Source organism: Peromyscus eremicus, chromosome 2, assembly GCF_949786415.1.
Source record: "Peromyscus eremicus chromosome 2, PerEre_H2_v1, whole genome shotgun sequence".
In the NCBI taxonomy this organism is placed as follows: Eukaryota; Metazoa; Chordata; class Mammalia; order Rodentia; family Cricetidae; genus Peromyscus; species Peromyscus eremicus.
Window position 1 is genome coordinate 161,095,892 of NC_081417.1, and position 18,518 is coordinate 161,114,409.

The 18,518-nt window shown below is 55.7% G+C and overlaps 1 protein-coding gene across 10 annotated transcripts in view; it reads left to right on the top strand.

Annotated features, from left to right (window-relative positions):
- The window catches only part of Chd5 (chromodomain helicase DNA binding protein 5), a 51,828-nt gene that overhangs the window by 16,488 nt on the left and 16,822 nt on the right, over positions 1-18,518 (top strand). For 9 of the 10 annotated variants that reach the window (XM_059255470.1, XM_059255472.1, XM_059255476.1 and 6 more), the window contains exons 4-20: positions 110-228; positions 640-878; positions 2,841-2,962; positions 3,787-3,910; positions 4,635-4,801; positions 4,911-5,132; positions 6,849-7,055; positions 7,299-7,510; positions 9,935-10,066; positions 10,148-10,256; positions 11,084-11,275; positions 11,383-11,583; positions 13,511-13,648; positions 13,734-13,855; positions 14,675-14,848; positions 15,209-15,350; positions 16,892-17,023. In XM_059255470.1, coding sequence (XP_059111453.1) covers positions 110-228; positions 640-878; positions 2,841-2,962; positions 3,787-3,910; positions 4,635-4,801; positions 4,911-5,132; positions 6,849-7,055; positions 7,299-7,510; positions 9,935-10,066; positions 10,148-10,256; positions 11,084-11,275; positions 11,383-11,583; positions 13,511-13,648; positions 13,734-13,855; positions 14,675-14,848; positions 15,209-15,350; positions 16,892-17,023 — 2,754 coding nt within the window. The remainder of the gene's footprint in view (positions 1-109; positions 229-639; positions 879-2,840; positions 2,963-3,786; positions 3,911-4,634; positions 4,802-4,910; positions 5,133-6,848; positions 7,056-7,298; positions 7,511-9,934; positions 10,067-10,147; positions 10,257-11,083; positions 11,276-11,382; positions 11,584-13,510; positions 13,649-13,733; positions 13,856-14,674; positions 14,849-15,208; positions 15,351-16,891; positions 17,024-18,518) is intronic. The other variant, XM_059255471.1, reaches the window with a different exon arrangement.

The following is an 18,518-nucleotide window of genomic DNA, read 5'->3' on the forward strand; positions in this document are numbered from 1 at the left end:
TGGTAGGTGAGAGTTGTTCTTCGGTTGTCTTCTCCCCCTTTCTCAGGGGAAGGGGGCAGGTCAGAAGGCTCTGCCCCTGATCCCACCCTGGGACCCCATATCTCTGCAGGAGCCCAAGTCCTCGGGGCAGCTTATGGCTGAGTGGGGCCTTGACGATGTCGACTACCTGTTCTCAGAGGAAGACTACCATACGCTGACCAACTATAAGGCCTTCAGCCAGTTCCTCCGGTGGGCCAGGGGCTGGCTGCTGTGGCTGGGTGACCATGGGGCTTGTGCTTGCCTGGGGCACCTAGTCAGGGGAGGTGGAAAGAGAGGCAGCCGGGCTCCTTAGTGGATGAGAACTGCAAGAGCAGCCACTGACCTGGGAAGGGCTTGAGGTCAGGTTGGGCATACTTCCCTCACAGGCCCTGTCCCGGGTCCTTCTGTGGGGGATGGTCTGCTGTAGGCCCCTCTCTGGTCTGCAGCCCAGACAGAAACATACAGGAGTCAGGAGTGTGCTGGGGTGTGCTGGGGTGTGCTCTGGTCTCATCTTTGCCCTTTCCCTGTCCCACTTTCTGCCAGGACTATGGGGTTGGCCACACCTCACAGGTGTGAGGGAAAGGGTGGCCACTCCCTCATCTTCCTGTATTTCTCCCACAGGCCGCTCATTGCCAAGAAGAACCCGAAGATTCCCATGTCCAAAATGATGACTGTCTTGGGGGCCAAGTGGCGAGAATTCAGCGCCAACAACCCATTTAAGGGCAGCTCAGCAGCAGCAGCTGCGGCGGCTGTGGCCGCAGCTGTGGAGACGGTGACCATCGCTCCTCCACTGGCCATCAGTCCCCAGCAGGTGCCCCAGCCTCTGCCCATCCGCAAGGCCAAGACCAAAGAAGGCAAAGGTAAGGCTGTGGGTGAGTGGGCGCTGAGCCCTGTCTGCAGATCTGCCCCCATCCCCGATCCCACAGGTCAGCTGGGGGCTCTCCTCATGGAGGACCCAGTGTTTTAGGTGACCTCAGGCTGACGCCCCTTTTCAAAGCTTCTGTCCTGTCTCCTACGGGGGAGGGTGGGGTAGCTGAGGATGTGAGTGGACCTTTGGGAGTTAACGTCTGCCCAACTACCCCCACACTGTGCCGTGGAGGGGTGTTCCATGGCATGAGCTTATTCCAGCCCACCTCAGCCCCTACTGGCATGGAGGTGGGGGTCCACAGAGTGGAGCAGTTCCGGCCTTGGACTTAGAGAAGTTTGGGGCAGTTTGGGCTAACCTGCTGACCTCCCATGTGAGCACCTCCTCCAGCAGGGTCTTTCTGTGTCAAGTCCCTGTGCAGGGACCTCACAGGCCTGAGTGTGACCAGGGCTGGAAGGACAGCAAAAGGCCCAGATCCAGCCGGGCGGTGGTGGCACACGCCTTTAATCCCAGCACTCGGGAGGCAGAGCCAGGCGGATCTCTGTGAGTTTGAGGCTAGCGTGGTCTACAGAGCGAGATCCAGGACAGGCACCAAAACTACACAGAGAAACCCTGTCTCGAAAAACTAAAACCAACCAACCAAACAAAAGAGCCAGGTCCAGTCTGACCCCACGCAGATGGGACTGGGAGGGGAGGTCAAGCAGGGCCGTCTGCTTCGGAGGGACCAGGCCGCAACCGGGGGGAAGTTCTGGCATCTGAGAGGTTGGGGACATTGGCCTTCCCCAGTGGGAACATTAACTCCTCTGTATTCTGTGTTCTGATTTGGGATTTGATGGGCTGAGAGGAGTCTGGGGACCCCATGTGTCAGCCCCAATAGTTTTGGTATCTAGGACAACACCTGGCACTTCTTTTTGTTTGTTTGTTTGTTTGTTTTTTGAGACAGGGTTTCTCTGTGTAGCTTTGCACCTTTCCTGGAACTCACTTGGTAGCCCAGGCTGGCCTCGAACTCACAGAGATCCGCCTGGCTCTGCCTCCCGAGTGCTGGGATTAATGGTGTGCGCCACCACCGCCCAGCCTGGCACTTCTATTTTATATCTCAGGTGTCTGATGGGTGAGTGCCATGGGCTGCCCGATTCATCTTCTCCTGCCCCATCTCTGTACACCCCCCATTTCCTATTTTCTCACTTCTACCTGCCCAGGAGCTACTGCCAAACTGTTGATTCCCTGAGCTGCCTAGTCAGAGCTCAAGAGATTGAAATAGGTTTTCTGTGGCATGCCCTGGGTGCAGCTGGGCCCCCATATTCATGTCCTTGTGTGTGGTGTAGCCGTAGGAGAACTGGGCAAAGCTACCCAGCAAGGGTGTGAATCCATCACCATGTCCCATGCCTTCTTCTGGCAGCAGGATGGGCTGCCGGGGTGGGGACGGGGTCATTATTCCCTAGGTGCCTAATCGCTGTGTTGCCAACTTCACAGAGCCTTTAGCCCAGGGTGATAGGAAAGTTGGGGGCTGGAGCCCATGGTTTGGGAGGCTGGTGGCCTGGTTTTTGGTTCCAGGATGACTCTCTAGGGATCCAGGCATGGATCACAGGTGGGCAGTGTTGCTTCAGTGGCCCACCCTGCTGGTACAGAAGCCATGGGGCTCCTTGGAAGCAAGTCAGTTGGAGAGTATAGAGGCTGTTCCTAAGTTGGTAGGCATTTCTAAGCGTCCATAGCAGATGACCAGCATGGTGTCCAAGACAGCCACACTTGAGTCAGCTTTGTCTCCTCATTACTCCCCATGTAGCCTAAGCAAGAGCTTCGCCTCTTAGACCCCCTGTTTTCTCACCAGGAAAGGGGTGGTGGTACACGTGACGTGAGCCATTCCTCATTGGAGTCTTGGTGGCTCAGTGAAGTGGCAGGGGAGAAATGGGCCACCGGTGGCAGTGTTGGTCATTTCAGTCCTTCTCACAATGCCCAGGGCCTGGAGTGAGGAAGAAGACCAAAGGCGCCAAAGACGCCAAGAAAAAGGGGCGGGGCAAGCGAGTGTCGGGGCTCAAGTTCCGCTTTGGAGGCATCAGCAAGAGGAAGAAGGGGTCCTCGGTGAGTGTGTGTGCATGCATATGCAAGGGGCTGAGGGGAGGCTGTTCTGCAGAGTGGGCCACACTCGTTTCCCGAGCTAACTGAAACAAGCCCTGCACCCTTCTCCCAGTCTCTGTACGTACAGGCAGCCGGGTCTCAGTTTCCCCATTTATTGCTGTGGACGGGACCCTTCCAAGGGCCCATCTAGCTTGGACTCTGGCCATCCTGCTGACCTGGGAGCTTAGCTGCGGCTGCTGCTGCCCACAGTGTGGCTCCGTCAGGCCAGAGGATCAGCTGGCCTTTCACAGGGTGTGCTTGGAGGGTGGAGCCCTGGGAACGGCCTGTTTGACCAGGCTGTCGGAGCTATGATTCCTCTCCTAGCCCCATGTCTCATCCTTCTCTCCTCACCCCTGCTGGGCAGATGTCCCTTCTCCCGGCTCTGCTGAGCTTTTCTATGTCACTTGGTGGGGGCAAGTGCCAGGTTGTGAGGTTGGCTGATCTTGAAGGGAGCATGGTTCTGCACTAGATGTAGCAGACCAGCTCAGCTCCTAAGGAGCCATTAATCTATGAGGCATGTCCACTGAGAGAGATCTGTGGAGATTCCCTAGGGGAGGGGTTCTTTAGGCAGTCAGCGGTCAGAGCCTGGGGAAACTGTGTGGAGCAGAACTGTTGGAGGCGTCAGAATTACTCAAGAGCAGGAGCTGCGGGGATGGCTGGGCCTGCAAAGTGCTGTACTCTAGCACAGTTTCCAGCTGGGTTGGGCGACAGAGCAAAGCCACAGGGAGTCTTCAGAGCTTCCTGGCCCCGCTCTACCCAAACCATCGAGCCGACCTCCTTTCCTGCAGAGCGAAGAGGACGAGCGTGAGGAGTCAGATCTGGACAACGCCAGCATCCACAGCTCTTCCGTGCGCTCCGAGTGCTCTGCAGCTCTGGGCAAGAAGAACAAGAGGAGGCGCAAGAAGAAGAGGAGTAGGGCTCTTCTCCAAGGGGCGGGGCTCCTCTCAATGGGCGGGGCTCCTCTCCAAGGGGCGGGGCTTCCCCGCGATGGGGTGCAGCGTGGGGGAAGGGCATCCTCACGTCCCAGGCTCTCTCAACCTCAGCCAGGCAGTCTCCTTGTGCTCTCTCAGCCGGCCTTATCCACTGTCTTGTCCTAGGGAGGAAGAAGTAAGAAAGCTAGCTAGAGTTTCTTAATGTGAAGCCCTAGCAGAGTGGGGAGTGGAGGAGGAGGAGGAGGAGGAGAATGAGGAGGAAGAGGAGGAGGCGGCACTTAAGCTCACTCTACTCCCCGTCAGTTACCCACTCAGTTCCCGACCCACCGAGTACCCCACCCCTCCCTCCTCTCTCCCTCTCTTTGGCTTTTGAGACAGGGTCTGACTACACAGCTCTAGCTGGTCTAGAACTTGCTATGTAGACAGGGCTGGCTTTGAACTCATAGAGATGCCCCTGCCTCAGTCTCCCGAGTTCTGGTCCCTGCTCTTGTTTCTCCATGTGCAGTCACAGTCTGTCCGTCCTTCCTTCCTTGTCTCACCCATCTTTGTCCATCGCCCCCCCCCCCCCAGTAGTTCACTCCCTTGGTCTGTCTACCCCATCCACTTGGAATCATTTAAGCACCTATCATGTGCCCGTCTGGCCTGGGGTAGTGGAAATGGTTGTGTGTGGCAGGCCGTGGTCATTGCCTCTCTCCCCATTCCAGTTGATGATGGCGACGGCTATGAGACAGACCACCAGGACTACTGTGAGGTGTGCCAGCAGGGCGGGGAGATCATTCTGTGTGACACTTGCCCGAGGGCCTACCACCTGGTTTGCCTGGACCCGGAGCTGGAGAAGGCTCCGGAGGGCAAGTGGAGCTGCCCACACTGTGTAAGCCGTGGCCGGGGTCCGGACTGTAGTTGGTGGGCCATCGCCTGGGGACGGGTGCCTGTGGGAGGGGCCCCGGCCCAAGCTTCACCCACCTGGACTCCCCCTGCAGGAGAAGGAGGGGGTCCAGTGGGAGCCGAAGGACGACGACGAGGAAGAGGAGGAGGGCGGCTGTGAGGAGGAGGAGGATGATCACATGGAGTTCTGTCGCGTGTGCAAGGATGGAGGCGAGCTCCTGTGTTGCGATGCCTGCCCCTCCTCCTACCATCTGCATTGCCTCAACCCGCCGCTGCCCGAGATCCCGAACGGTGAATGGCTCTGCCCGCGCTGTACAGTGAGTGTTACACCTCCCGCCCCGCCCCGCCCAGTCGCCCCGCCCACCGGACCCTGAGCCCGCCCCCGCTGGCCCAGGCCACGCCCCAAACAAGCACGTACTCAAAGGCCCGCCCACCGTCTCACTGCGCCTGCTCTCCCCTGAATGCTCTTAGGACTCCTTATTGAGAATTTATTCTGAGCTAAGAACCTCTCATTCCTACTGGGAACTGAACCCAAGAGGCCTCACATTGAGCTGTAACTCCATCCATTGACTTTTAAAAATTATTTTGGGGTTGCTTGGGCGTGGAACCCAGTGCCTGTATGCCAGGCAAGCTCTCACCAATGAACTACCGAAGGCTCGTCTTCAGCAGGAAAACGAGGCTCAGGGAGGCACCACACTGCAGCAGAGCTTTCCACCTGGATTCGGGTTCCTGAGGCACCCTGGACCTGGTGTTCCCAGGCTGGATTAGTGACAGAGTGGTGGCCCCACAGCCTAGAGTCCCCATGTCCTTTGACTCTAGTCACTGTGGGCACTGAAGGTTCCATGTGTGGAGGAGTTGCTCTGTCCTCCAGTACTGGATATCCTGTCCCACAGGGTCCCCTCTGTCTTGTGCATATGTCTGTATCGAGTGTGTGTGCATGTCCTTGTCTGCGTAAGGGCTGGAGAGACCCCTCTGACGGGTGCAGCCTTCTTAGCTGTTCTGAGAACACCCCTCCTTGGGGTAGTACCTAGCTCTTCCGGGTTCCTCCCTGCAGGAGGTGAGACCAGGTGGGCCTATGGCCTGGGAAGGGAGTCCTTCTACATCCCTGGAGTCCAAGAGACTCACTCTGCCTTTCTCTCTTGCTCCTCCTCCTTGCTCTTTGCCCTCAGAGGCCAGGGTATGGTTGGTTCTGGGGTGTGTGGTATACAGGCAGAGGAAGAGAGGCCAGTTTTACAGGCAAGAGGACAGGCTGACAGGTTGTGTACTGAGGTACATGGATGGACGATGGCAGAGCTGAGACCTGTCTCCTACAGAGCCACCTCCCTAAACTGATCGTTTTACCTCACTCCATCTAGGGCTCAGATCTGCCCTTGTGAGGGTCACAGCCACACCAGGCTATCTCGGAGTAGCCCAGAGCATAGGTGCTGAGGTGTGACTGTTGGATTGCTCAGGTCTGCCAGGCAGCTCTCTGGAGTCCCATGGCCCTTGGGCCTGAGTGTGTGTGGGCTGAGGGAGACTTGGCCTTCTTTCCCCAGCCAGCTCAGGTGCACAGGCTGCGTGTAGCCCTGCTCAGCATGAGGGACATGGCCAGGACTGCAGTATTCATGCATGTCAGGCAGGGCTGCTTGTGGGTCAGGATATGATGTGATCGTTCTTAGGGTTTCGTAGGGCAGGGGTAATGTGTGGATGCGTGGATGGGAAGTCTGGAGTTTGTTTGTCTCCTTGCTTAGTGAATTTTATTGTCTCCTTCTGCCCTCTGTGTGTTGTGGGCTCTGTCACCCTGATTTAACTTGCCAGGTTCTGAGGAGGCTCACTGTCAATTTGTCGAGTACAAAGGTCCATTTGGACCCACAAGCTCCGTTGTTCATCTCCTGCATGCACAGCATATGTGGACTCCTGAGGAAGGGAGGGATGCCAGAGTCCCCTTGGCACTGTGTTGACTTGGGAACCTGTGTGGCAGTCTACTGTCATGGGAGCTTCAGGGTAGGACCTTGTGACTTGACCCTGAACTTGCTGACATCCTCTGTTCACAGTGTCCCCCTCTGAAGGGCAAAGTTCAGCGGATCCTACACTGGAGGTGGACTGAACCCCCAGCTCCCTTTATGGTGGGGCTGCCAGGACCAGAGGTGGAGCCTGGCATGCCCCCGCCCAAGCCTCTGGAGGGCATTCCTGAGAGAGAATTCTTTGTCAAGTGGGCTGGGCTCTCTTACTGGCACTGCTCCTGGGTGAAGGAGCTACAGGTGAGACTCCTGGGCAGCGCGCTTATACTTAGCCTGGTATAAGCCTGGGTCCCTCCAGGGTGGGCAAGCACAGGCTGGCATGTGCTGTTCAGCCTCCACCCCTCCAGGCGTGGGTGGGAGCTGGGGATGGCACTGAGGAGGAGGCTTGTCCCACCTAGGATGGGGCTGGGACCTGAAGGGCTGGGTTGGGGTCCAAGGCAAGCATCCATCTCCCTTCCATAACTTGGACTTCTCTGTGAGCAGCTGGAGCTGTACCACACCGTGATGTATCGCAACTACCAAAGAAAGAATGATATGGACGAGCCACCCCCCTTCGATTACGGCTCTGGTGATGAGGACAGTAAGAGCGAGAAGCGGAAGAACAAGGACCCTCTCTATGCCAAGATGGAGGAGCGCTTCTACCGCTACGGCATCAAGCCAGAGTGGATGATGGTCCACCGCATCCTGAACCACAGGTGAGGGTGGCAGGCTTGCCTTTCAGAGCCAGGGATGGGTGCAGCGGGGCAGGGGGAGGGGCAGAGACACAGAACTGCAGAGGATGGATAGGGCTGCCCAGCCAGGAGGGTCGTTCACCTGCACAAGGGTGCCCTCACGCTCAACATTCTCGTTTGCAGTAGGGCAGTCCCAGAGGCGTGCAGATGGAGGGAAACGTGATGAACAGTCTGTGAAACTTGTGCAAAGCAGCTTTTCTGTGGGGCGGGACGTGTGCTGTCTCAGGCTCCTTCCAAATTAGGGATTGAGGTCAGCAGGATGATTCTGGGAGCCAAGCAGGTCCAAGAAAGGATCCGTGGGTGTTAGTATCCCAAGAGGCACATTCAAGGAATATACTCGGCATGGGGCTGGCCATGGTGGTGCACACCTTTAATCCCAGCGCTTGGGATGCAGAGGCAGGCAGATCTCTGTGAGTTCAAGACCAGCCTGGTCTACATAGCCAGTTCCAGGACAGCCAGGGCTGCATAGAGAGGTCCGGGGGCTGGAGAGATGGCTCAGTGGTTGAGAGCACTAACTGCTCTTGCAAAAGACCTGGGTTAGCTTCTCAGCACCCATATGGCAGCTCACTACCTCCTGTAATTCCAGTTCTAGATAATCAGATAGCTCTCCTGACCTCTGTGGGCACTGGGCACACATGTGGTACATATATATATATATATATATATATATATATATATATATATATATATATATATATATATGTAGGCATTTACACGTTCACATTTTTTCATAAAATAGACATTTTTTTTGAGACAAGGTCTTGCTGTGTAGCCTTGACTGACCTGGAACTTACTATGTAGACAAGAATGGCCTTAAACTCAGAGATCCACCTGCCTCTGCCTCTTGAGTGCTGGTATTAAAGACATGTATCAGCCTGTCAGGCTCAAAAAAAAAAAAATCTTAGAAAAGAATGTTTTCAGCAAGGCCTAGTTACCTGCCTGGAGCCACAGAGCTGAGGCTGCAGGATTGGGACCTGGACCCAATCTTTTGGTAGGACTGGTGTTTTCTTAGCCAGGGTTCCTAACCCCTATGCCACCTCTCATTAAAGTCTGGCATTCCGAGGTGCTTAGTGGTCAGAGAAGCCAGGGCAAAGACGCCCAGCAGGAGGGCGTAGGCTGGGGGAGCCAGCTTCTGAGCAGTTGGTGGTGTGACCCTCTGCTGATTCCTAGGCTCAGGGTCTGGAGGACAGGTGGTGGCTGCCAGAAGGCCTTGGGAAGGGCCCTGAGTACCGTCACAAGGTGGCAGCTTAGAAATCTGAACTCCCTCCCTGTTCACAGCTCTCTCTCCTCCGACTTGGGATGGGTGGCCTTCCCACTCTGTCTCCAACCACAGGCCCTATTGAAAGTTATTGTGAGCGCAGAGGAGGTGAAGAACCTCTATGGCCATGGACTTCTGAGCTGGTTGTCACGTGACATGGGTGCTGGGCAGCCTTAATGGGGTGGTTTGGAGGGAACAGGAAAACAAGAATAATGTGTCTTATTGACTGTGAAGCACCCTGCCCATTCCCAGACTCCAGATGGTACCTGAGCTGCGCCTGGGGTTGACTTGCCCCCCTTTTCTTTTATTAAAATGCATGCTCAATTGAAAAGGACAATTTCCTCTGCACCCTCAAAGAGGAGCCGGTGAATCTCCCAGAGTGTGCATAACAACCAATTATTTATTGAAAATAAGCCACTGGTTTCCATGGTGACTGAGAATTGGCCTTGCTCTTTGTAGTCCCCAGGCCACAGCTCCCCAATCCATTTGGCCTCACCCTTGCCATTTAGGGCTGCCACGGTTCCCTGGCTTTGCTGGGCTCTCCTGACCTGGCTGCTGTGTCCACTCAGATCCAGGAGGAGACCTCGAGGGTTCTTTCAGTGGCCACTGTGGGGTGTGGTCATTGGGTTCTCGTGTCCCTGTGGACCATTAGAAGAGGCTGTCCACACCTGCAGAGACTGTCTGTCTGTCTGCTTTGTAGGGAGAGAGCTACACTCTGGATCGATACTGCAAAATGCATTGAACTTTTTACGTTGGAAAATGAGGTCTCTGAGCAGGGGAGAGATTCATGGTGTCATTTCCTGTGTTCAGATTACGTAGGGAGCAGATTCACTCCTGCAACAGAGACTGGGAAGGACCCCGGTTGCATCTTCTTAGCCCTCTGTTAGCACAGCCTCCCACTGTCCCTGTCTCCGTGTGTCTGCTGCTCTCTCCACACCTTTATCTCTTTTTGCAAGCGGTGGCTTGGGGCAAGCTACTAAACCTCTCGAGGGCTGTTGCCCTGGCACCCTCCTCCTGGTCGGCCCCGGGATACTAGGACACCATGGACATGAGCAGATTGGCATTTTATGTGGGGCCCTGCCTGGAAAATATGCATGCGCCTCCCGCATCTTCTACCTCTTGTGTTGCAGCTTTGACAAGAAGGGGGACGTGCATTACCTGATCAAGTGGAAGGATTTACCCTATGACCAGTGCACCTGGGAGATTGATGACATTGACATCCCCTACTACGACAACCTGAAGCAGGCCTACTGGGGCCACAGGTGTGCTGGCAGCCAGGTGTGGGGTGCTGGGGCCCCTCCGGGCTTGAGCTGTGCTCTTCTGAGTCTGATGCTTCTACCCAGGGAGTTGATGCTGGGAGAGGATGCCAGGCTTCCCAAGAGGCTGGTCAAGAAGGGCAAGAAGCTGAAGGACGATAAACAAGAGAAGCCACCGGACACGCCCATCGTCGATGTGAGCAGAGGGGGAGGAAGCGGGAGTGTTGGATTGCCAGGTTCACCACCCTAGCCTTGGCAGTACAGGGAGGCCTTTCCTCAGGGACCATTCCCTAGGCTCTCATGGCTGGCCATTTTCAGTGGCACTGAGGCTGTATGGGCCAGTGGGAAGAGCCTACTGGTCTGGAACTCAGGGATTGGCCTGATTCTACCTCTTGAGTTCTGGGATTAAAGACAGGCACCGCCGTGCTGGATCCCTTGGGCATGTTTTAAGAAGCCTGCCTTAGGCTGAGGATAGAGCTCAGTTTGTAGATTGCTTGCCTAGCATGTCCAAGCCCTTGGGCTCAATCATTAGTGTGGCTTAAACTGAATGTAGTGGTACATGCCTTTGACCCCAGCACTCAGGAGTTGGAGGCAGAAGAATCAGAAGTTCAGGATCATCCTTAGCTACGTAGTTGAGTTGGAGGCCACCACGGACTATAGGAGACTTACCTAAAAAAAAAACCAAAAATAACAAACCAAAAACCACAAACCAAACCAAACCAAACCAAAAAACCCAGCAGCATCAACAACAACCCCATACCAAAAAGACCAGGACCCATGGTGGGGACATAGTCCACTGGGGGTACCTTACTGGGAAAAGGACCTGGAGATAATGGACAAAAGGGGCACAGAGTGATGTACTGGGTAAGAGCTGTGCTTTGGGCAGGTGTTAGAGCAGGGGGCCAGCAGGTGTTTCTCGGAAGGAGAGGCATCCTAGGCCAGACCTCAAGCAGAGTGAGGCAAGCCAACCTGGTGGTCCAGGACTCAGGATTCAGTGTCTGATTCTTGCCTCCCCTCCCACAGCCCACAGTCAAGTTCGACAAGCAGCCGTGGTACATCGACTCCACAGGAGGCACGCTGCACCCTTACCAGCTGGAGGGCCTCAACTGGTTACGTTTCTCCTGGGCCCAGGGCACCGACACTATCCTGGCTGACGAGATGGGTTTGGGCAAGACGGTGCAGACCATTGTCTTTCTCTATTCCCTGTACAAGGAGGTGGGCAGGCCGGAGGGCAAGCGGGTCTGGGTAGGTGGGTGCTGGGCAGGCAGGGTCTGGTGCCATCTACTGGCAGCCAGCTTCACCGCCTCAGGCTCTCTCTGCAGGGCCACTCCAAGGGGCCTTACCTTGTCAGCGCGCCCCTGTCCACCATCATCAACTGGGAACGTGAGTTTGAGATGTGGGCGCCTGACTTTTACGTGGTCACCTACACGGGGGACAAGGAGAGCCGCTCTGTGATCCGTGAGAACGAGTTTTCCTTCGAGGACAACGCCATTCGGGGTGGGAAGAAAGTATTCCGCATGAAGGTGAGCGCTGTCTTTACCCCCAGCCCCAGGAAGGCATGTCTGCTATGGGGCCACTGAGCCCTGCAGTGTTCAGGTTCCTGTGCCCAGCTCGAGTGGGCCAGTATCACAGTTGCTCTGTACTGATGTAATGGAGCATCATCAACTGAGGGTTAGCCCACAGAGCTGCTTTTGAATGCCTGGAAGCCAGCTGGCCAACTAGGCTCCCTCTGAGGCCCCAGGAGGGGCCTTTCCTACCTCTTCCAACTTCCGGTATCTGAAAATTGCCTGACTTATGGCTACGTTTCTCTGTCCCTGTCTCTGTTGTTACCTGGAATCCTTCTTCTTGGGTGTCTTCCTCTCATAAAGACATCACTCATGCTGGATTGAGAGACACTCATATCTTAGCCAGATAACACTCACCTGCCAAGTCTTGTTTCAAAAAAGGAATCAAAGCGTTCAGGTGGATGTGAATGGAGAGGCGGTCTTCATCCCAGTACCCATCTGTGTGTCGGGTTCCGAGGCTTCCCTGTGCCTCAGAGCCTGCTCAAAGGAACGTGGCTCCGGCTTGCAGAGCAGAGCTTCTGGGAGGGCCAAGAGTTAGTAAACAGTGGGCGTGGCCGAGAGGTGTCTTCTTTGTGCTTTAATCCCCAGGGGATCTTTGTCACAGGGCAGGCTCAGAAGCTCTTGGGAGCAGGGGGATGACTGTCTGCACTGGTAAAATAGCCAAGCCAGGCTCATGGGATGGCTGAGTGCAAGCCTGAGCGTATGTGTTTCATCCTGGGAACTCATGTGAAAAAGCCAGATATGGGGATGTGTGTCTGTGGTCCCCGCACTCTTAGGACAAAATGGGAGGCAAGGACAGAAGAGCTACCCGGGCTTGCCTTCAAGGCTCAGGGGTGTGTGTGTGTGTGTGTGTGTGTGTGTGTGTGTGTGTGTGTGTGTGTGTGTGTGAGGGGGCGGGGTTTCTAGGAGCCAGGGGTGGTGGATGACTTCAGGCAAACAGCCTGATACAATGGGGCAGATCCATAAGAGAACTCACTGTGATAGCATGCACAAGACCTACACACAAGCTCGAGCCACACAAAACCAGCACAGGGGAGAAGTAGGCGCCAAGTCCCACCTCTAGCCAGGAACTATCTGCAGTTAGCAGCTGCTGGAAGAGGGACACTGAGTGTATGAACCACAGGTCAGGCTTCAGCTCAGGAGCAGCTGGCCAACCAGACTCCATGTCTGTTTAAGAATGAAAGAATAGGACACTGGGTGGGTAGGGTGGTGGGAGGGGATCTGGGAGGAGTTGGGGGATGGGAAAGAATATGATTAAAGTATATTGTGGGAAATTCTCAGAGTAAGTAAAAAGATCATTAAAAGAAAGAAAGTTGCAGGTTACCTAGTCTGGTGTACGCAGCATGGCAGGAACAAAAGGGACCATTTCAATGAGCAGAAAACTGACTCCCAAGGTCGTCCTCTGTCCACATGTTCACCATGGCGCACACACCCGCACTCACACCACATATGCTGTTGAGACAAGGTCTCATCATTGTGTATACCAGGCTAGCCTTCGGACTCCTGTCTCACTGAGATTGCAGGCCTGTGCTACTGTGTCTGGCTTTGTGTGAATTCTGGAGACCCACACTCCAGTCTTCCGTGCCTACCCACTGAGCCATCTCCCCGGCCCTGGCAGCAATTATATCCTTAAACATTTTCTGCCCAAGACTGAATGCCTGGATGTGGATCGTGCAGTCATAGAGGGCTATTATTTTTCAGCTTCTGCAACAACACCTTCTCCAGGGCACTGAGCTTTGTCCACTGAAGTGCCTCATGCCAGCGCCGTTCCTCCAGGACTCCCCAGATGCTCGCGGGGTTCTCACTCACACTTTCTCCACTGTCCCTGTCCCTTTGGTCTACCCTGTCCCTGCAGCCTCCTTCACGTTCTTGTCCCTCCCCACAGAAGGAAGTGCAGATCAAATTCCACGTGCTGCTCACCTCCTATGAGCTCATCACCATCGACCAAGCCATCCTGGGCTCCATTGAGTGGGCCTGCCTCGTGGTGGACGAGGCCCACCGGCTTAAGAACAACCAGTCCAAGGTAGGAGGCACTGATGGTGGGACTTATCCCTCACTGTGTGGCCGCTGCTCTGTGCCTCCTGACAGCCTTTCTCTTCTCCCCAAAGTTCTTTAGAGTCTTGAATAGCTACAAGATCGACTACAAGCTGCTGCTGACAGGGACCCCCCTCCAGAACAACCTGGAAGAGCTATTCCATCTCCTCAACTTCCTGACTCCAGAGAGGTTCAAGTGCGTCCCTGGGCTGGCAGGAGTGATGGGTTGCAGCCCTGTGAAGGCGTGGCAGCTGCCTACTCTGGCTCTGAGAACTGCTTGGGGACCTTGGTTTCCCCATTAGTGAAATGGGAGCACGGGCAGTATTCTGTGGTGATCCTGTGTGGGAAGGTCTCGGCATTCTCCTTCCCTGGGGAAATTACAGCTGTCCCAGCAAGCCATGGTTTTCTTCAGCACTGTCCCAGAAGGCCCTGGGGCTTCTCTGGGTTCCTACCTTGTGTCCCCCAGCCTACTCGTGGCTCATTTCACCCACAGTGACTTATATGACCCACGTGAGCACAGTGATGGCAAGCAGAGGCCAGAGCTGGGGTGGGGTGGAGATGGAAGCGAAGATGGCCCCTGCTTCCTAGGCCTCCTCGGTTTAATCTCGGTTTAATCTGGGTTCAGATTGCTCAGAATTGTGGAGCGGGCTCAGGGAGGAGGGGCCTGTTTTGGATGTTGATTCAAGGGCAGGGTGTAGCGTGCTGAACCACGTGACCTTAAGTGCTCATCAGCCTTGGTCTCCTTTTCTGTAGCCTGGGTGTCTCTGGGAACTCATGTGCAGAATAGCTGTGAGGATGAGGAGGGATCCTGTGTGGCAGAGGGCCGTGACATGTGTCCTGATGCAGGCTGAGACGGAGCCTGAGTGGCTACTCAGCAGTTCCAAGGCTCTCTGGACCACTGGCCTTTGGGCTCTGCTGGCCGGGGGCCCTGTCCTCTGCCTCATCCTCCCTGGTCCTGATTCCTCTGCAGAGGGCTGTGGTCTGCTCTGGCTCTTATCCCATCTCTTTGTTGCAGCAATCTGGAAGGCTTCCTGGAGGAGTTTGCTGACATCTCCAAAGAAGACCAGATCAAAAAACTGCACGACCTGCTGGGGCCGCACATGCTCCGGAGGCTCAAGGCTGACGTGTTTAAGAACATGCCGGCCAAGACAGAGCTGATCGTCCGTGTGGAGCTGAGCCAGATGCAGAAGTGAGTGATGGAGGCTCAGCTCCGTCCTGCAGCAACTGGCCCATCTCCTGGTCTAGTGTCCTCAGCCACCTCCTTCCTGCAGGCCCCATCTGGCTCTTCTGACCATTTCCTGGGGTTGGCAGGAGTGCTCGCCTGCGAGGCCTTGCACACTGCATCTCCTTCCCCCTTTGGGGACTAGAGTCAGGCTGCCCAAGTTCTACTACTGTCTCCCATTGGCTTGCCGGGTAACCTGTGCCCTGTGGGAAGGCTTCCTGTGCCACACAGTGCCTTGGGACACCACCAGTCTTCCTGAAGGTAGAGCCTACCCCTTTAGGAGTGTGGTGGGGCCTCCAGCCAACCTTGTCCCACACCCTGTTGCAGGAAGTACTACAAGTTCATCCTCACACGGAACTTCGAGGCACTCAACTCCAAAGGGGGTGGCAACCAGGTGTCTCTGCTCAACATCATGATGGACCTGAAGAAGTGCTGCAACCACCCATACCTTTTCCCTGTGGCTGCCGTGGTGGGTTCCCTGTGGCCGGTTCCCTGTGGCCAACATGGCAGGTCCCAGTGGGCACAGTGTTGGGTTTCTCGTGGCCATCAAGGCATGTTTCCATGGCTGCTGTGATGGGTTCCTTGTGGCTGCTGTGGCCAGTTCCCCGTGGCCATCATGGCAGCCCTAGTGGGCACTGTGTTGGGTTCCCTGTGGCTGTCAAGGCATGTTTCCATGGCTGCTGTGATGGGTTCCCTGCGGCTGCCGTGGTCGGTTCCCCATGGCTGGTTCCCCATGGCCATCATGGCAGGTCCCATTGGGCACTGTGTTGGGTTCCCTGTGGCCGTCAAGGCATGTTTCCATGGCTGCTGTGATGGGTTCCTGCTCTAGTAGGTTCTCTGTGGCCATCATGGCAGGTCTCTCCTGCCTGTTGTGTTCCCTGTGGCCACTGTGATAGGTTAACTCTGGTCATTATGGCAGATCTCAAATGTGGTAAAGTTCCCTGTGGTCATGGTGGGTCCCTGTGGCTTGCCATAGTGGGTTCTCTATGTCCATCATCCAGGCCCCGAGTGACTGATGTTGTCCCTGTGGACAATGTGGTGTGGTCTCTTCCCTGTGGCCATTGTATAGGTGCCCATGGCTAGGTGCATTGGTCCCCAGTCCTCCATTCCTTCCTGACAATGAATGCCAGAGGTGACATGTATCTCCATCCTGTCCCTTTGGTGCTGGGGGACATTTTTGGAAGCTGCCTCTGCCCACTGCTTGGCCCCAGGTCATTTCTTCCTAACCCCTCCCAGTAGCCCCAAAGCCTCCCCAGCCTCAGCACTGGGCCTCCAGGGAGCTTTGAGGGGTGACCCAGCTTCACTTTGTCCCCGAGGGAGCTTATCCTGGGTGAGTCTATCCTGGCAGCAGTGACTGAGACACTGGACTCTGGAATTTGTCCAGCCCGGTGCTTTGATCATGGGAAGTTGATGCTCCTTGGGGGTCTCCTTTGTCAAGTAAAGAAATAGTGATATCTTCCCAGAAAGGCCCTGGGGAGATTCTGAGGAGAAAGTTCACAGGGAGCTGAGGACTAGGCTCTCAGTGGGCATCGCTGGTCACCACCCCCAGCACTGCCCTTTGGGTTCAACTCATCCTCTGCTGTCACCTCTTCCCCATTACTGCAGAGCCAGGCATGCTGGCTGTGCTGGGGTGACCTCACTGTGGGCCACTGGAGGTCCTTGTGACTTGGTGGACTCAGGAATCTTTTGGGATCTGCCTTTAGATTGATCTGCCCATCTGGGGTCAGAGATGGATGCACCTTCCAGGGCCCATAGTGACCAGGCCAGGTTTCTGTGGGAAGGTCCCTGGGCTTCATTTCAGCACTAGGCCGAGAGTGAGGCTGGCAGGCCTGTGTCTGGAGCCAGGCTCCCTGTGACCCACACTATTGAGCCTGCTTGGGTTTGTACTCTGTGCTCAGTAGAGCAGATGGGCAGGTGGCCCATGGCCAGGCACTTGTCCATCACTACAGTCTCTTTGGTGACAGAGCCAGAGGGAGAGCCCACCAAGGCTCTGCTCTGCTGTGCCCACAGGAGGCCCCCATGTTGCCCAATGGCTCCTACGATGGCAGCTCCCTGGTCAAGTCTTCAGGGAAGCTCATGCTGCTGCAGAAGATGCTCAAGAAGCTGCGGGATGAAGGACATCGAGTGCTGATCTTCTCCCAGGTGGGCTACCCCTCAGCCAGCTCCCATCCACAGGGGAGGTGGGTTACCCCTCAGCCAGCTCCCATCCACAGGGGAGGTGGGTTACCCCTCAGCCAGCTCCCATCCACAGGGGAGGTGGGTTACCCCTCAGCCAGCTCCCATCCACAAGGGAGGTGGGTTACCCCTCAGCCAGCTCCCATCCACAGGGCAGGTGGGCTACCCCGCAGCCAGCTCCCATCCACAGGGCAGGTGGGCTACCCCGCAGCCAGCTCCCATCCACAAGGGAGGTGGGTTACCCCTCAGCCAGCTCCCATCCACAGGGCAGGTGGGTTACCCCTCAGCCAGCTCCCATCCACAGGGCAGGTGGGTTACCCCGCAGCCAGCTCCCATCCACAGGGGAGGTGGGCTACCCCAGAGCCAACTCCCATCCACAGGGGAGTCAGTTGACTGTGGGCTGAAGGCCTCTGAGCCCCTGCATGACACATCTGGGTACCAAGCTCATGGAGACAGGGTCTGGTTGCTATGGAGACCAGCATATCCTCATCTCATCTCCCTATACCTGACCCTCTGGCCCATGTGTCCAGGCTGGTATGATAGGCCCCTCTTTTGTTCAGCCTCTTTTCACCCCTGTGGCTTGGTTGTTAAGGTAGTCCTGAAGTTGGTCTGGGAGGACCCCACGATTGGGGGCAGCTCCAGGAGACCCTCTCTGTGGCTTGCTCCAAGGGCCCACTGGTGACATTGCTTTCTGTGTGCAGAAGCAGGCCCACCCAGCTCAGTGGTTCTCTCCCTCTTCCTCTGCTCTTTGTTCGGCTCATCATGTTTCAGTCTGGTTTCTGGGCACAGACAGGAATGTATAGGCTCTTCCCTCAAACTGTCCAGTCTGGAGGGAAGAAGACAACTCATGAGACGCCCAAACTGATGGCCAGGGCTGTGTTGGAGGTTATAGTGATGAGGGTCCTGGGGCTAAAAACACTTGCCTGGGATGAGACGGAGCGAGGCTATTTCTCAACGTGAGTGTGGGTTCAACTCTCCTGTGTAAAAAGTTGAGTGAAAAGGCTTGCTGGTGCCTGCCAGCGGCAGGCTGGGATGGGAAGTGGGTGCAGAGTCTGGGGAGGCAGGTCAGGCCCATGACTACAGCTGGACCGGGTGGTAGCTGGCAGGCTGCATCCATTTTTCTCTGCTGACACCATTTCTGCCACAAAACGCGAGTCAGGGTGAAGGCCCTAGGAGCCCGAGTTGTGGAAACTGTTGTGATAGAAATGTACCGGAGGAGAGATGACAGGGATGTGGCCCTCCCATCTATCTGACAAACCCAGACCCCCCAAACTCTTCAGGAACTCATCTACATCCATCCCATAAAACAATAATTAGAACTGAAATGAAGAGAGAATACCCTGGAAAACACTGTAAACATTTTGGGATTTTCAAAAGTTATGGAGTGACTTGTCCATAAAGGAAGGAATCGGACACAAGCAGGAAGAGATAGCGTAAGAAACAACGGATCAGAACGCGGGCG